This window comes from Cuculus canorus, chromosome 11 (assembly GCF_017976375.1).
Source record: "Cuculus canorus isolate bCucCan1 chromosome 11, bCucCan1.pri, whole genome shotgun sequence".
In the NCBI taxonomy this organism is placed as follows: Eukaryota; Metazoa; Chordata; class Aves; order Cuculiformes; family Cuculidae; genus Cuculus; species Cuculus canorus.
In genome coordinates this window covers 7,859,380-7,875,100 of record NC_071411.1, presented here as the reverse complement: position 1 = coordinate 7,875,100, position 15,721 = coordinate 7,859,380, and the positions used below count along the sequence as shown (strand labels likewise).

At 45.6% G+C, this 15,721-nt stretch overlaps 1 protein-coding gene across 2 annotated transcripts; it reads left to right on the top strand.

Moving 5' to 3' along the window:
- The first annotated feature begins 426 nt into the window (after positions 1-426).
- On the top strand, positions 427-13,497 carry KLF15 (KLF transcription factor 15). Of its 2 annotated transcripts, none has more exons than XM_054076914.1 (3): positions 427-551; positions 4,708-5,815; positions 11,960-13,497. In XM_054076914.1, the coding sequence occupies exons 2-3, from the start codon at positions 4,773-4,775 to the stop codon at positions 12,126-12,128; spliced, it is 1,212 nt and encodes a 403-aa protein (XP_053932889.1). In that variant the 5' UTR covers positions 427-551; positions 4,708-4,772; the 3' UTR covers positions 12,129-13,497. The 2 variants fall into 2 exon arrangements, with proteins under 2 accessions (XP_053932889.1, XP_053932887.1); XM_054076912.1 differs by lacking the exon at positions 427-551 and adding an exon at positions 3,501-3,811.
- The last annotated feature ends 2,224 nt before the right edge of the window (positions 13,498-15,721 follow it).

Sequence of the window (15,721 nt, the reverse complement as noted above, 5' to 3'; positions counted from 1 at the left end):
TCCGCCCCGCGGGGCCGTTCCGGGCGGGGCCGCGGCTCCCATTGAGGCCGGGCTCGGGCCAATGGGGGCGGCGAAGGCGGCCGAGCCTCTCCGCGGCCTCCCCCGCCGCCGCCGGGCGCCCGTCATGTGAGAGGGATATAGTACTACGGGAGCGGGGCCGCGCTCCGCAGCCGCGCACCCGCCTCCCGGGGGAGCTGCGCCCGCGTCCCGCGCTCCGGGGGCTGCTTTGTGCTAATTGTGCAGTTTTATCGTGACTTTTTTTTTTTTACTTTTTTTTTTTATTCCTACAATCATTTTTGCTTTCTCTTCTTATTTTTTTCTGGTTTGTTTTTATCGTTTGTTAGTGCATTTTTTTTTTTTTAGTGTTTCTGCTTCTCTTATTTTTTTTTTTTAATCGTTTCCGCGTTTTATTTTTTTTTTCCGTTTGTTTGTTTGTTTCTACATTTTTCCGTGTTGGTTATTTTTTTTTTTTTTTTAATTTTTTTTGTGTCTGTTCTTCTGGTCCTTTTCGGCGTTTTCTACCCCCCTCCCCGGCTTGCAGAGGAGTTCAGGTAAGGATGCGCGGGTGCGCATCCCTCGCACCCCGCTGCCGCAGCGCCGGGATTGGGGGGTGATGGTGGTTGAGCCTCTGCTGCCCCTGACGGGGGGGATAGAAGGTTAAATCCCCCCCCCGGCGATGCAGCAGGGCTGCGGACAGGGGTCGGAGGGCTATTTCCAGGCTGGGGGATGTTATTCCCGGTCATCTTGGCTGTGTTTCTGAGGAGGACCCCAAAAGCATTCTGAAAAGGGAGAGACGGAGCAGAAAAAAAAAAACCCAAGAAAAATAATCACAAACCCTAAAATAACAACAACAACAATCTCCAAACAAGCAAGAAAATCCTTGGCAGCTGTGGAAACCTGTCTGTGCTTGTGCTGGGGAGGGGGAATTGTGTCCCCCTCCGAGTGGCTGATGCCAGGTGTTATTTTGGGGTACCACTCGCTGCCTTGGGGTGCGGGGGCTGCCTGGGGAGAAAGTGCCAAAGTTTGGAGATGGGGGTGTGGGTAGCTTCCAGGAAAATAAGTCTTTGGGAATGTTTTTGCAGCGTCCCAGAGGCAGTGGGGTTGAAAAGAAGCTGGTAGACCCTAAACACCCCCTCTCAGTATCCCGGGAGCAGCACAGTCACCTTGCAGAAGGGGGAACAGCAGATGGATTTTCTTGGCTTTTGGCTTCTTTTTTCTTATTATGTTGTTGTTTTCTTCCCCCTCCCTAATGCATTTCTATTTTAATTTCTTAGAAACTTAGAAAATTCTTAGAGCCTGGTTTATGGCTCTATCTAGGGAGCTTGAGTCACCCTGAACAGATTTTTAAATCTTCTAGGGGACAAGGGAATACCCTAAAGAGATTTGTCCTAAACTAGAAAGAGCTGTTGCAGTATAAGTGGGAAAGGACTGTCAGCCTATCTGAGCCCATATGCTGCTGTGTGGATTGACCGTCCAGAAATGACAGGCTGGGAAATACATCCTCGTGTTTCAGCAGGTTCCCAGGACTTAACATTTCAGTGTTACTTGGAGTCAGAACATGCCTTCTCTGTTTTTTTGGTGATTATATTTTTGCTGTGATTTTTTTTTTTTTTTTTTTTTTTAGCTGGCAATTAGATGGACAGGTTTTAAACAGAACAACATGTTTCTGGCAGACAGGACTTCATAACAACCCAGGGAACTCTTGGAAGCCAGTGACCGCCGTGTGCTGTTGAACAGCTGCTGTGTTTCACTCTAGAAGTGGTAGTTTTTCATGGACTCAGGCACTCTATAGGTGCTTACATTTCCAACATGTTTTCAGGGCTCCTGGAGATGAAAGCGCTTTATGTAAACAGCATCATTAGTTTTCATAGCTTGTGTTGCCCTGCCTTTTTTTTTTTTTGGTTTCTGTTTTTTATTCTGGTTTTGGCTGTGTCTTCGGGGAAACTAGGGGTGAAAACCTTTTGGTTGTTAGTTTGGCCTTTAGGATAAAATATAGCCTGGGCCCGATCCTGCATTCCAGGCATTCCCCAAAATCTTCTTGGCTGCTCTGCAAGTTTTGAGAGCGTACAGAAAGCAGATCTGGCCTCTAATGTGCCTGGATGTATTTGCCTCCGACAGTCTCCTCTCTGCTTAAAATCACTCCAGTTACACCGAATGACGTTGCTCCTTGTCAAAAGAGACAGAGAAGGAAGTGTGCTGACTGTTTTCTGCTGAAGGATGTCACTCACAGCAGTTGCTAGGAGTTCGTTAGGTATTTTTTCCTCTCCTTTCAGCCTTTATTCAAATTAGGATTTAGTTCTATTCCCAGTGGAATATATGTATATTTTGATATGTGGCTTCCTAGTTCTCACAGACATTTAAAGAAAACTTGGAACTTCTTTTTTTTTTTTAAGATAAAGAACCTTACCAGCTGCTTGTGGTGCAGGCTCTTTTCATCAGCTTTTATGAGGAAAAAAGCACATTGCAATCCAGATTTCGCTCACAGCTCCGTTCTTCAGTTCAGGCTGGAACAATGCAGGCATAGGAGGGAGGATCAGAAACCATCTGAGGGCAGATCCTCCTTTCTGCCCCCCATTTCACAAGGCAGTCCCCACTTCTTGGTGGAAGACAGAATTCACCCGAGCAGTTTGTTTCTTACGGGATGTCAATACAAACTTCTCAGAAGCAGATTGTGTTTTCTTTTTCAAAACTGGGAATTGCTCAGCGTTGGGATTTCTGCTGGAGGAGCTTTCCATTAAGAGAGAGATTGAAAAAAAAAAAAAAGAAAAAGAAACCAAACCACAAAACAAACAAACTCCTGTGTTAGAAATAGTTCGGCTCTTCTGACTCCTCACTTTTACTATAAGACATGATTATAGGCTAAGGTCACAAAACAGAGCCACTAACCTCTGCTTGAACTTCCTCGTGTTCGGCACATGTGGGTTTTTCATTATCGGTTCAGAGGCACAGCTGACTGACAGGCCATGCAGACCAGGAAAATGTGCAATCTTACTTTTAAGTCTGTCTTTCAGCCTGCGCCGGAGGTAGCTGTATCTTTAAGAAATATGGTTTTCCCCCCGTTTCCTGTGAAATATTAATAGGTGCTGCCAATGGGATGGAGCTCTATCAAGGTGTTGTATAAAATATCTCACTCTGCATTCGCTGCAGTGCTAAGCACATAGACACCTTTAGATTTGTCTCCAGAGGAGGCAAAGACAGGGCAATTTTTTGAGATGAGGCAGCAAGGATGCTCTGCAATAGCAATAAAAACCATCCCCTTCCCTGCACAAAACTGGGAGCTATTGACTATTCATGGCAAAGCGTCCAAAGCACAGCAGCAGAGCCTGTGGAAAATGACAGCGTGTAACAAGATTGACTGGCATTTCCTTCGTGCTAGGTCACATGCCTCCTAATTCACACACACACAAATCCTCATAGGCTGATCAAATGACTTCTATCTCTGCAGTCCACATACCTTCCACAGAAAGAGTTGTTTTATTATGCACATATACAGCTCTGTTTTCAATCAGTCACCTTGAGGGAATGACTGAGAGCCAGTGTTTGCTCCGTCCAGAGCTCCCTGCCTTTGCTCTCTAAGAGGCATACTCTCCCTCCCGAAGCAATGTATTTTTTTCCTCTGGGTGGGTGAAGAAAACAAATACACAGATGCCCTTCCTGCCTTCCCCGCCCCAGAAACCTTTCTAGGAAGTTTGCTTGGCTTAAGAAAGTGCAGGGTGTTCACCACTGCCAGTGAGTATGGTGGTGGGCTGCACTAGGAAGGATGGATTTTGCCCTTGTGCCTCTGTAGAATTGCAGCAGGATTATGGCTCATGTGAGTAAGAGCTTGCAGGATGCTACCTGCTCACTGCTTTGACTGGAGGAGGGAAACTGGGAGCACAGCTGCCTGCTGTGGGCTGTGACGGATTGAGATGCGGAGGGTCCCTATGAGCCCTTCCAGTTTAGCAACTGGCATGAGGTTCGGATCACCTCAACCCGGAGAGAGGAGTATGGAGTGATGAGGTGAAACCAGCCACCAGCTGGCTTGCTTGTACATGGTAATTAGCTCAGCGCAGTGCCAACCTTATTAAGGGCAGTGCAGGTGATGATGACGTTGGCACACTGATTCATTACATCTGGAGGGGAAAATCCGCCTAGTAAATGCTGAAGCACAGTAAATATTTTTGGCTCCTGACAGATTGATCCTTGCATTATGCTGATTAGCCTATATTTGTGGAACTGAGGAAGTTAAAAATAAGCTTGGTGGAAAGCTACAAGATAAGGAAAGGATTTGTTTTTTATGGCGACCAGCAATAAACGTCTTCTTTTTATTTGGTTTTCTTTTGGGTGGTTGAAATTTCAGTGCTTTATTTTTTCTCCCCATTCCCTTCTTTGGCTCTAGTTTTCACTTTTAGGTGAAAGCCCATAATATATTTTCTCTTGCCAGTAATATTCTGGAAGGGAGCTGTAAATTTGGAGTGCACACAGTTGGGAAATTATTTCTGAAAGAATTCTTTTGCAAATACGTGGTGCAATCCTGCAAAACACTTTAGCCCTGACAGTCCTTAAGGGGTGGCACAGACGTATCAAAGTGCATAGCAGCGTGTATACTCGGGGAGACTGAATGCTTTGGACTTTTCTGTGAGCTAGAGGACTTTATGAGCTTTAGTGCATGGAGATAAATGATGAAACTGACTTCTGACTGTTACTGTTTTGTTCTCCTGTACTCAGGCTCTTATCTGAACTTTCACCACCTGGTATATGCTGTTGGGATATCCATAACAGATCGCCCAGGAATGGTGGATCACTTGCTGCCTACTGATGAATCCTTTTTATCTACAAGATCTTCTCTTGGATACTTTGGGGACATGACAGCAGGGGTGAGGTCCTACCAAATGATGCCCTCTCCCTTGTCAGAAGATGACAGTGACTCGTCCAGCTTCTGTTCTTGTTCGAGCCCTGACTCACAGGTTCTCAGCTCCAGCTATGGAAGCACGTCCAGTGCAGAAAGTCAGGACAGTATCTTAGACTACTTATTGTCCCAGGCATCTTTGGGGAACACCGCTGCATCATGGTGGGACAAAAGAAGGCTTCAGCCCATAGTGAAAGAGGAGTACTTTAGGATGCCTGAATTTGCTGTGGATGTGGAAGATTCTGGACCATTTCAGCCCACGCTTGAGGAAATTGAGGAGTTTCTGGAGGAGAACATGGAGTTGGAGCTCAAAGAAAGACCTAAAAGTGAGACCAAGGACTTGAGAGCTTGCAGCCAAGTTTCTGTTGCTTCGCTACAGCAAAAAGACCATATGTTACCCAGCACTAGTTTAAAAGAGAGTAAAAATGAACCGTTGAGCAACTCAACAGAAGGTGGCCAAGCTTCAAATGGAGGAATGTCTGTGGAGAATGGGATACCGGTTATGCTCCAAATTCAGCCTGTACAGGTCAAACAGGAATCCAATACAAGCCCTAGTTCCCAAGGACCAGCACAAGAGAACATTAAAATTGCACAGCTCCTAGTCAACATCCAAGGACAGACATTTGCCCTTGTGCCTCAGATAGTTCAGTCGTCCAATTTGAACTTGTCCTCTAAATTTGTCCGCATTGCTCCCGTCCCCATCGCCGCCAAGCCAATTGGGCCAGGAGGCATGATTCAGGGTGAGACAGGAATCATCGTGGGCCAGAAATTTCAAAAGAACCCTGCAGCAGAACTCATTAAAATGCACAAATGTTCTTTTCCTGGTTGTACCAAGATGTACACGAAGAGCAGCCATTTGAAAGCCCACCTGAGGAGGCACACGGGAGAAAAGCCTTTTGCATGCACGTGGCCGGGTTGTGGATGGAGGTTAGTATTGGAGTGCAGCACTGTCCTATCCCCCTAACTCTCTTTTGCTCCTTCTACCTAGCTTGCCAAGCAAGTGGGCTTGCACTCCGATTTAGAAACTATTTCTGTTCCCAGAACTTGTTTGGTTGGTTTGAGAATTAAGGCCTTTTTCTTACTGTTGGGTAATCTGGAGGTTTTGGTAAATTAAACAGCAGAACATCACCTGCTGGCACGGACTGTTTAAGTGTCTTAAAAAAAATAAAAGGAGTCCATTGTAATTTGTATTTCGTTCCAAGAGGGTCAGATTAAGCTTGTTCCTGCAGGCAATACCTTGGGTTCATATCGGTCTGGTTGCAACACGCCAGGTGCAGCAGATGCTCGGCTGGTACCAGCTGAGGGCTGTGAGTGAACTGGATGGTTTAGAGCCGAATTGCTGCGTGTGGTGTGTGTGGCTCTAACTGCACGAGGCTAAACATGAGCGCAGAAGGGCTGAGTGTGGCTAAGAGCAAAAGTATTCTGTGCAGTTTCATAGAAAATGCACTCCGTCCCACTCCTTCTGGAAGTGCTGGCAGTGACACTCCAGCATGCCCTGAGTTTCATTCTGTGCGTTGAGTCAGAAAAATGTGTGGGTGCCACTGAAAGTTTGCAAAGAGCTGTCAGATGTAACATAACCAGAAGGCTGAGGTGGAGTTAAGCATTGCTTGAATGGAAGATTGCAGAGTTGATTGAGCAAAACATTTTGCAGCAGGTTTGATTTTTTTTTTCTTTCCTTGTTTTTATCCTAGTTGAAAAATGAAAAATTTGTTTAAAAAAAATCAATCTTTTTATTTTAAGGAAACTTTGACAGAAGCTTTCTTTCCTCTTTCCAATTAGCTGTATTACTAGTCTACCTTCTGGCGAGTGTTAATATACAGCACCATGGATTATGATAGGAGAAAACAAGATCTTAACTCCCTTGTATTAAATTAAACCAGGTTTATTTCTAAAAATATCCTGCAAAACTTCAGTGAGCAATGTCTAATGAGCAAATGTGTTGTGATCATGGGGAACAGGCAAGGTAAAAAGTAACAGGAGAGGGTTGTATAAAAATGCAAGTATGCGAGACATGCATTGGTTAGAGATGGCTGGATTGGTTTGAGGGAAAAGGTCAGAATGGGGCTGAATCCTCTACTCCCAAACTGGACCAGTTTGAAGTTTGTCTCTTGGAAGGACTGAGGAGATCAATGCAATTAGTTTCTTTGGTGGTTTTCTTTCCCGCTTCTCAGTTTATGCTGGTTCTACAAGCCCTGATGGTATTTTCTTTTCTCTTATACTGGTGGCACTTCAGTAGCCGGGCTCAGTGGCTCAGTTGCTTGGGATGCCCTGAAATTAAAGCCACATTATTTAGCTGATTGGTCCTATAAGCCGCAGGCTGGTTTGCTCCTGACCTGCAGTAGAGAAACTAGTTTCTTTTTATTTGGTTGCCAGAGTACATGTGCACAGGTGGCAGATGTGCCTCCTGCCTGTGAGTATGCCTGTGGGTATCGTGTTAGCTTTCCTTACACTGAGATGTGAGCAAAACTCTTGTTTTTGTGACAAATGCATGTGGCACATCAGGGTTTGATCCACTCTCAGGTTTATATGAACTCTCCCAGTGACTTTTATGGCTCAAGATTAGGAGCCTGAAGTGCTTTCTGTGAGGGTCCTTCTCCAGAGCTCTGTTTTGTTATAGAGCTGGTGTTCCCCAGGATGCAAAACCAAGGGGAACATTTGGGGAAAATAGTATGTGGTAAAGGTTGGAGATTGAATTTACGCTGCGGTGCCTGTCTTCTCCCAGAATTGCAGCGAATGGTGTGCAGCAAAAGCAGGATGCAGGTGTAAGGTGGGCCAAGAGAAGTGCAAGTCCTGCAGCCTGGCTTACTCTGAAGTTTCACTTTTAGCCAGTCACAGTTTTTAAAGATGAGAAGCCCAAGAGGGCTAAGCACTGTAGCTGTGAGGAAGGTGTGTCCCGAACACAAACAGCTGCCAGAGGGGCTTTTCAAACTCTCTGTTGCTATTTGTCTTGTTGTATTTCACAGCCCAGGCTGGTACCCCACTCCCCAACACCCGCAAATTCCGCTCTAAAGGGGAAGTTTTATAGCCAGCAGGAGAGGTAGTGCTTGAGGATCTGTTTCCTGCGCTCACAGCGATCGTTAGTGGTGTCCTGAGATTCTTGCACATCCCCTGTGCACATCAAAGGCCAGACCCAACTGAGCACTGAACTACATGGTCCCCTTTCATCAATAAAATGTGTTTACCTTTTCCAGAAGTTCAGCAAGTGCTGTGATCTCACATGAATTAAGTCAAATGCATCTGGACTCTGTTTGCTCCCAGTTTTATATCATACCAAATGAATGTGCTTTTAAGTGCTTTAAGGACTGAAACGCTGCTTGGGTCTGCTTTCCGCTCCCTTTTCCTGCATTCTTGTGTTTGTGTATTTATTTTGTCACAGAAGACACTTAAGATCTGAGCTCACTGAAGATAGTAGTTTCAAAACCAAAACAAAGTGTTGCTTAGCACAAAGTGGCTGAGCTGTGTGTGGGGGTTGTTAAAGCTTTCTCAGCAATCTGGGCAGCTCTGCTGTGGTGAAGTTGCATCCTTTCAGTGCACCAAGGTAGAGGTGTGCACATGGCAAACATTTTCCTAACCCCTAGGATGGCTACAGAGCCCCGAACACCTTCCTAGAGGAGGCTGAACCCTGCTTGCTTGTGCTCTTCCTTGTCACGGGGCAAGAGCTGTTTTCCACAGGCTGCAGAGAGGTGTTCATAAGTGACTGGTGACCCGTTGCGTTCAATACCCTGCTGTACTGGTCAGTGCACTGATCCATGTCTTGCCACTTTATACCTCTGGCACACGGCAGCCTTTGGTTAGCCTGGCTCTTGAGACAGCTCTGACCAAAAAGCTGAGCTGCAGCGTGGGCTGATGCCCAGCAACCATGTTATGGCATGGAGCAGGAGAAGCTCTCGCTTTCCCTCCCCTGGCGCAGCAGCATAGGAAGCTGCAGTTGTTGTAAGGCTTGGGGGGATTAGGCAACTGCATTTAACTGCCCCACTGCATCGTTGATCTGGCAGTGCTTCCCCGCAGCCAGCTCTGCAGGTGACAGCGTGCACTACAAGCTCTGCTTGGGTTTGTAGGGAGGGTTTAAAGGATTATAATGCATGTGGCTGGGAGTGTGTGTGGGACTGGGAGAGTGTGGGGAGGGCCATACATGGGACAGGGCAGGTGTCTTGCAGTGGCCTTTTCTGCTGGTGCTGTGCAAATGGGTTTGCAGGTATGAAGGAGGAGCACTGTTTTACTGTAGTGGTGCTTTGGGGCTGGGCAGGATGAATCCAGAGCCTCCCCTTCACTAGAGAGGAGAGGTTCATTCTGGGTCAGTCTCGGTGGCCATAGAGTACTAGGCTGAAGCTGTTGACCTTTCTTGCCCTGTGAGCCACATAACAATGTCTTCATTTGGCCAAGGGACAGAAGATACATCCTACATATCGAGGAGCTCTAGGATTTGTCTCCAAGCGAGATGCAGTTACAGGTCCTTTGAGGTCCCACCAGATAGGAGGATGAAAGAGGTTCTTCTAGTTGATGTGGGATTGCCCAGATCTCTCCACCTTTATTTTGAAGGAGGAATCCTTCTGGAAATGGCAGTGACTTGGGTTAGTGAGGTGTTCCTTGGGGGTACCTTGTTTTTGTTTGAATTTGCCATTCTACCGGGGATTATTTGCAGTTTTCTTGGGGTGGTCTGCATGCCAGAACGTGCTGCAAATATCATTTCACTGTAGTGCCAGCCCACCAGATCCTCCCGGCTTCCTTCTGCTAACCTTTGTGTTGTTTTTTTGTAAACACACCGACAGCTCGAGGTTTATTTCTGTGGGCTCTGTAAGTTGATCTTTCCATGACTGCTGGGGAACAGTATTGCAACATTCCTGCCTCTTCAGCTAAGGACATCGTTACGAGGCACAGTGTATTTTTATCAGATGAACTCATCCAAGCTCCCAGGGTATGAACGGAGCTGCTCATTCCTGATATGCTCCTCTTTCTCCTCCACCATCCAGGCAATCCCCATTGAAATGCACTTGCATAGCTCTTGTGCAGGATCAGCCACGTGCTACTGCACTTCTGTTGCAAATGGTGACCTTAGTGGCCAAGGCCATGGGACAAGGGAACCTGGCCACATCTGGTTTTACTGCTTCTCTGAGTGATAAGCCTGTATATAACAGGGTAGCTCTTTGCAAAGGTGATTTTCCCTTTCTGCTCTCTCTTTTCCTTGGACATGGTTGCCGCCACTGGTATTTTCCTTGTCCGGTGCTGAGTCCTACTCAGGCAGTGCGCCTCAGTATAATATCCCATCTTTTCCAGAAAGGTGCTTAGTCCTACTCATCCATAGCTCTACAAGAGTATTCCTCCAAGAATGTGACACAGGGACTGGCTCACTGCTAAGGACCTGGGAGAAATCCCTGGCCCTGTTGCTCCCAGATCCAGACTGTGATTTTGGGAAGCCATGGCTGGAAGGAGCAGGGTTGCTAGAGAAAGTGAATGTGCAGGCACTAGGGGTGAAGAGAAACCCCTCTCATAGCCTTTATGAAGAAGACATGTCCTGAGCGAGGAACAGGTTTGTGGCTTCATTAGAACATCTAACGCTCTTAACCCTTTCACCATGGGGATAGGGAAGCAAGGACAAGGCAAAAAAGGCAAGTGAAGGAACCTCCCTTAGAAATGCCCCTGGGAGAGATGTGTCCACACCATACCTTAAACACAGTGAGTATCTACATCTGCTTTGCACTGGCTGCAAACGCCGAGTAGCGTCACCAGACTGAAGAGCTGCAGGAACTGAGGGGATCATTCCCAGCTTTCCCAATGCCTGTGCCCTGTTCCTCAACCAGTGGCAGGAGATAAGAGCTAATTAAAACCTTTATGTAGAAAGTTATTTTTCTTGCATGAAGGACTTATTCATAGGAGCCCAGCGGTCCTGTTTTCCCACTTTCATAAAAATAGCATATTCACTCTGTTGGTGACGTGATATTTTGCTCCAGAAGGGCACATTTTTCTACATGTTCTTTCCCCCATTTATTCAGCTAGTACCCATGACTTCATTTATTTATTGTAAATAAACAGCTGATACCATTTCTTTCAAGCTCTCTTTCAGTGCTGCTCTTTGTTACTGCTCTGGTGACAAAACACTTAATTGCCCTTTGTCAGGCAGCAAATTTTTTGTACCCATCTGGAGGAAACTGTTTTAGTGTGACATTATTAATTAACTCTGTGGCTCCCAGTCAGGTCCAAGCTGGAAATAGAGCTAGCCCTGCTGTTAAGACCACAGGATTAGCTGATTTGAGTTCAGTAAAGCCTATGGGATTCACAGTGGCTGTTTGAGGATTTTTCTGTGGAGGTGGAAGGTGGGAAACGTCTAAAATTGAAATTACTCTAGGAGATAATTTTGGTAATTAAAGGCTCAATCTTGATTTAAATTTATGCATGAAGTAACCATGCTAATGGCCATTGAGGCTCACGTGGATTTCTGCTGTTACAGTTTTGAGCATCTCTGGTACTGAGATGTTAATGACTCTTTATTTAGTGTGCAGGAACACGTACAAAAGGCAATTTTTCAGCTGATAAGCCATGTAGCTGTTGGGTAGCTGTGTCTGGCAGTTGTCTGGGGTCTGTCTCAGACTAGGTGCAGTTACTGGATATCCGTTGTGCTCCTGCCATTGAGGAGCTCGGAGCAGACCTCATCTGCAGGATGCTGGTTATTATTTCTGCTTGAGAGTAGTCTGTGCTTGGATTTGCAGGAGAGAGGTTGTGGGACAGGCTTTGCAGGGGACTTGCAGAGGGATCAAGAGCAGCACTGTTTTTGTTGAGCTGTTCCCATGTTATTGGGTTTACGGCAATATTTGTTTAAGTGTTGCCTCCCTGCATTGCTCCGAGTCCAGAGTTGACATGGGATGAGGTTGATAATTGTGTGCTTCCATCACTGCTAATGACTGCTGGTTCGGGCCAGACTGGCCTTGTTGTGTGTACCTTTAAGTTTGCTTGTTTGGGCTTTGCTGCAAGCAGAGTCTCCCAATGGCCTGAGGGGAATTATTTTTTCTGCTGTGAGAGACTCGGAAATGTAGAAATCCATTTATCTGAATAGACTTCTCTTCTCTTCTCTTGCAGATTCTCCAGGTCAGATGAGCTGTCCCGGCACAGGCGCTCCCACTCGGGGGTAAAACCCTATCAATGTCCTGTCTGTGAGAAGAAGTTTGCTCGAAGTGACCACTTGTCCAAACATGTCAAGGTGCATCGGTTCCCACGAAGCAACCGCTCCATCCGCTCCGTGAACTGATTGGTCCCACTTTCCCCTTCCCACCCAGCCATCCTACAGCAGCTGATGACAGCACTTTGCTCACTATATTTCTAGTGATAATTTATTTGTCTCTACAGAACAGTCAATGCTGTTACTTGATACCACCAAGTCTGAGTGTCCCATGTCCTTTAAAGATGATTTGAGAATGATGTTCTTTTTGGGTCAAGGGAGGGGGAGTGCTTCTTCCTTTTTGTCTCTCCTTTTTTTTTTTTTAAGGATGTTATTTTCTTTTCCTTCTATCTTTCCTTCCTTTGCTGTTGCTTCTTTTGGAAATTACAGTGTTTTATTTTTAGCTGTTTTCTGCTGCACAGGAAAATGTAAGAGTTGCTTGCTGCTAGTTAATTATAGCCCTGGCATTCCTCAGGGCTTTGCTCATGTACAGGCCATTCATTGTGAGTTTTTATTAAGCTGCTCTATTTGTCCAGTTTGGAAACAGCAAATTCCTTTTGAAATGAAAACAACTCCTTTGTTTTTGGGTCGCCTGAGCCAAGGATTTGTAGGGACTGGCCATAGGAGGAGGAAGAGTGGGAGTTGGGGACAGGGGGAGGCAAGGCATGGAGAGTGCTGGAATGCGCCTCTATGCCTCTCTGACTTCTCCAGCTCGTATTTACCTTTTCCTTGGCTAGAGCTATATATAAATATTTATGTATATATATTCATACATACATACACATATATATTTTTAAGCAAAGGCATATCCCAAGCAAACCTGGAAGCTCAGGCTGGATGAAACGGCTTGGAGTGGAGCCTTTTGGTGTGGCTGAGCACGTACTGTGTGCTTGCTTCTCCTGTCCTGTGCTGCCATGAGGGAGAAAGGATGCCCTTGTGTTGAAGGAAATACCACTTTCCTTTGACCCCTGTTTGCAGCATCCCCTGTCTTTAGCTGCAGAGCTGTTGTCTAGCGTGTAAAGCAGCAGGAAGCCATTCGTGAGAATGGCTGAGCTCTGTTCCCGTCTCTGCTCCTGTTGTCTTGTGTGATCTTGGAGGAGAAACCAGAGCACCAGCCGTGGAGGTGCCCGGTGGTCCTGGTGAGCACTGGGCATTCCAAGCATACACTGCGAGTCAATGCCTCGCTGGCTGGAGCCGAGTCTCCATTTGTCTGCTGGCCAGCAGAGTCTTGTAGGATGTGCCTGTCCCCACGGGAGGGTGAGAGGTGTTATAGCCTGGTGGGACCGCACCGTGAGATCTTCTGTCCAAGGGTGATCTTCAGTGGTAATCCTCTCCTTACCGACAGCCATGTCAGAGCTCCATGCAGCTGGGGTGGGCGAATGGGTGAGAACAGTAGCCAAAAGAAACAAATTTGTATGGTAGCTGGCTAAGAAGGGAATTTAAACAAATAATCAAATTATAGCAGGCAAGTGATTTTGTTTGTGTTTCTTCTTGTTTTGTTTTTCCTTTTAAACTCTGGCAATGATTGTAAGAAGCTTTAGAAGAAAGTAGAATTCAGTAATTAGGAACAATTCTATAATGGATGTTGCATTTCCTTTCCATTTGCAGACAGCATCTGTTTGTCTTTTTGTTGGCAAAATGGGAAATAGGAAACTGCAATTCTAGTGCTAAGCAGAGCAGGAGCCTGTGCTGTGCAAGAGCAGCAGGTCTAGCTAAAGCAAATGCATTCCTTTTGTCCTCTAGAAATTAATATAAATGAACTATCATCTATTGACTGGTTTATATCACATCCTATGAATGTATGTAAATAAAACTGTACATAGATGCATATCTATATAAAATATCTTTTAATAACGTATCAAAATTTGTGTAAATTGGAAACAAAAATACCTATAAAGCCAGTGTACATAAGTTACAATTCTGTATATTTTCTTTTGTTCTTCATAAAAATATATTTACTTTGACAATAAAATGAAAATGGAAATTTTAAATCCCTTCTTGAAATGATTATTCATTAATTTCCTTTGTAGCCAGCTCTGTAATCAGGACATTAGTGTTTGAAATTTTGATTCACCTGGATGTAACTTTTCAGGTGCTGGGTAATAGGGAGATGATGGAACAAGATGCCTTCAGAAGTCTTTTTCATCTCAGAAGGATCTTAGGAGGTGTGAGATACTTCAGCTTTCCCTTCACTGGAGTGTTCATGCCTTGCCTGGCAGCCGTACTGGGATCCGAATGCCCTCTGTGGTTTCTGACCGCTGTGGAACAAGTCTGCAGCTGCAGTAGAACTGTGGCTAATAAATTAGAGCAAGCAGATTTTGAGGAAATTCAAGTTCTGATGGTTAGCGCGAAGGAGGAAGGGCTTCCGAGGCTGCTTGAGACTGTGATGGTGACTCACCATGTGACCCAGGACAAAAGACTCAATTGCCATGTGCCACAGTTCCTTTTCTTGTAAAATGGGGGTAATAATGCATCATGGTGATACTGTGGACTTACTTTACCTTTGCGTGACCCTTGGATGGAAGGAACAAGCAGTAAGAGCGGTAGTCACAGGATTAGATTATGAAAGAAAGGCTCAGCACCACGGAGGTCTTGGTGCCAAGGCACATCGGTTGGCTCTTCTGTAAATCTCATATCTGAAAAAGTGATGTGAAGGATCTGTGGTACGAAGCTTGCCTCAGGCCTGAGGAGAAGATGTCCTGTCCTACAACAACCATTGCTTCCCATTCATTACAACAGGGGCATGAACACGATGCTCTTGTGATCTGCAAGCCAGGACATCTGTTGCACTGTGCTTTTGGTTGCTTGGTCTCCATTGGAAGAAGAAGCCAGCAATGTTACGGATGTTAAAATCACTTCTGAGAGTCCGCGGGAGCAATGGTGCAGTGGGTCCAGATCTTCTCCCAGCAAGAATCACTCTAAGACTAATGGGCACATAGGTATTAAAGTCTCTTCCCTGATGAACAGCCCTAAAAAATGTCAGCTGATGAGCCTGGGATCTCCAAACCCCTGATAACTTTTCCTAGAGAACCCCTGTGAGTCTGGCAAGAGGACCAAGGGATGTGGCAGAGTAAGTTCTCTTCACTCCAGGTTGTTACCCCATGAGATGAGCCTGAAGATCAGAGTCCTAAGGACAGCTGTTTTAAGAGTGCCAGTCGCACACGTGCTCTAAGTAGCAAGCCTGTACCAAGAGGATCTCCAGTTCCCTTCTGTTCTCACCCTATCGACATAATGCATTTAATCAGCTGCTTTATCTTAACTATCTCAGTCTCCTCATCTCGTCTGGAGTTCTGATATTGCTGTGACATTGGGCAATTCACGCTGCAAGACACTCGGGACAGAAGTTATTATTTTTCTGCAATAAAAGAGGCGCTGCTTAAAGCTGAAGCGGAGTAATGCGAAATACCTGCTGTTGGAACACAGCAGTGCAGAAATTTAAGATCTAAGCTATGTTTTAGCCTGGAGTATTTTCCATGAAACACTTACTTAATTCTCTCTTTCTTTTTTTTCTTTTTTTTTTTTTTCTCTCTTCTGTTTTAAGTAGTTTGTGAGTGGGGGTTGTGTGGGTTTTTTCTGGCTAATACCTGGAAGGGAACTTAAGTTTATGTAAAACTTGCAATATTTTGCTCAAAGGAGTAGGGCCATGTTTGCTGTGAAAGGCGAGCTAGTTCTGCATCAAAATT

What these genes read in the sequence shown, in the direction of transcription:
- KLF15 (XM_054076912.1), top strand. Translation starts at nt 3,736, where the DNA reads ATGGTGGTGGGCTGCACTAGGAAGGATGGATTTTGCCCTTGTGCCTCT. An exon ending in GCAGCAGGATTATGGCTCAT is followed by an intron (nt 3,812 to 4,707) that starts GTGAGTAAGAGC and finishes TCCTGTACTCAG; the next exon opens with GCTCTTATCTGAACTTTCAC. An exon ending in TGGCCGGGTTGTGGATGGAG is followed by an intron (nt 5,816 to 11,959) that starts GTTAGTATTGGA and finishes CTTCTCTTGCAG; the next exon opens with ATTCTCCAGGTCAGATGAGC.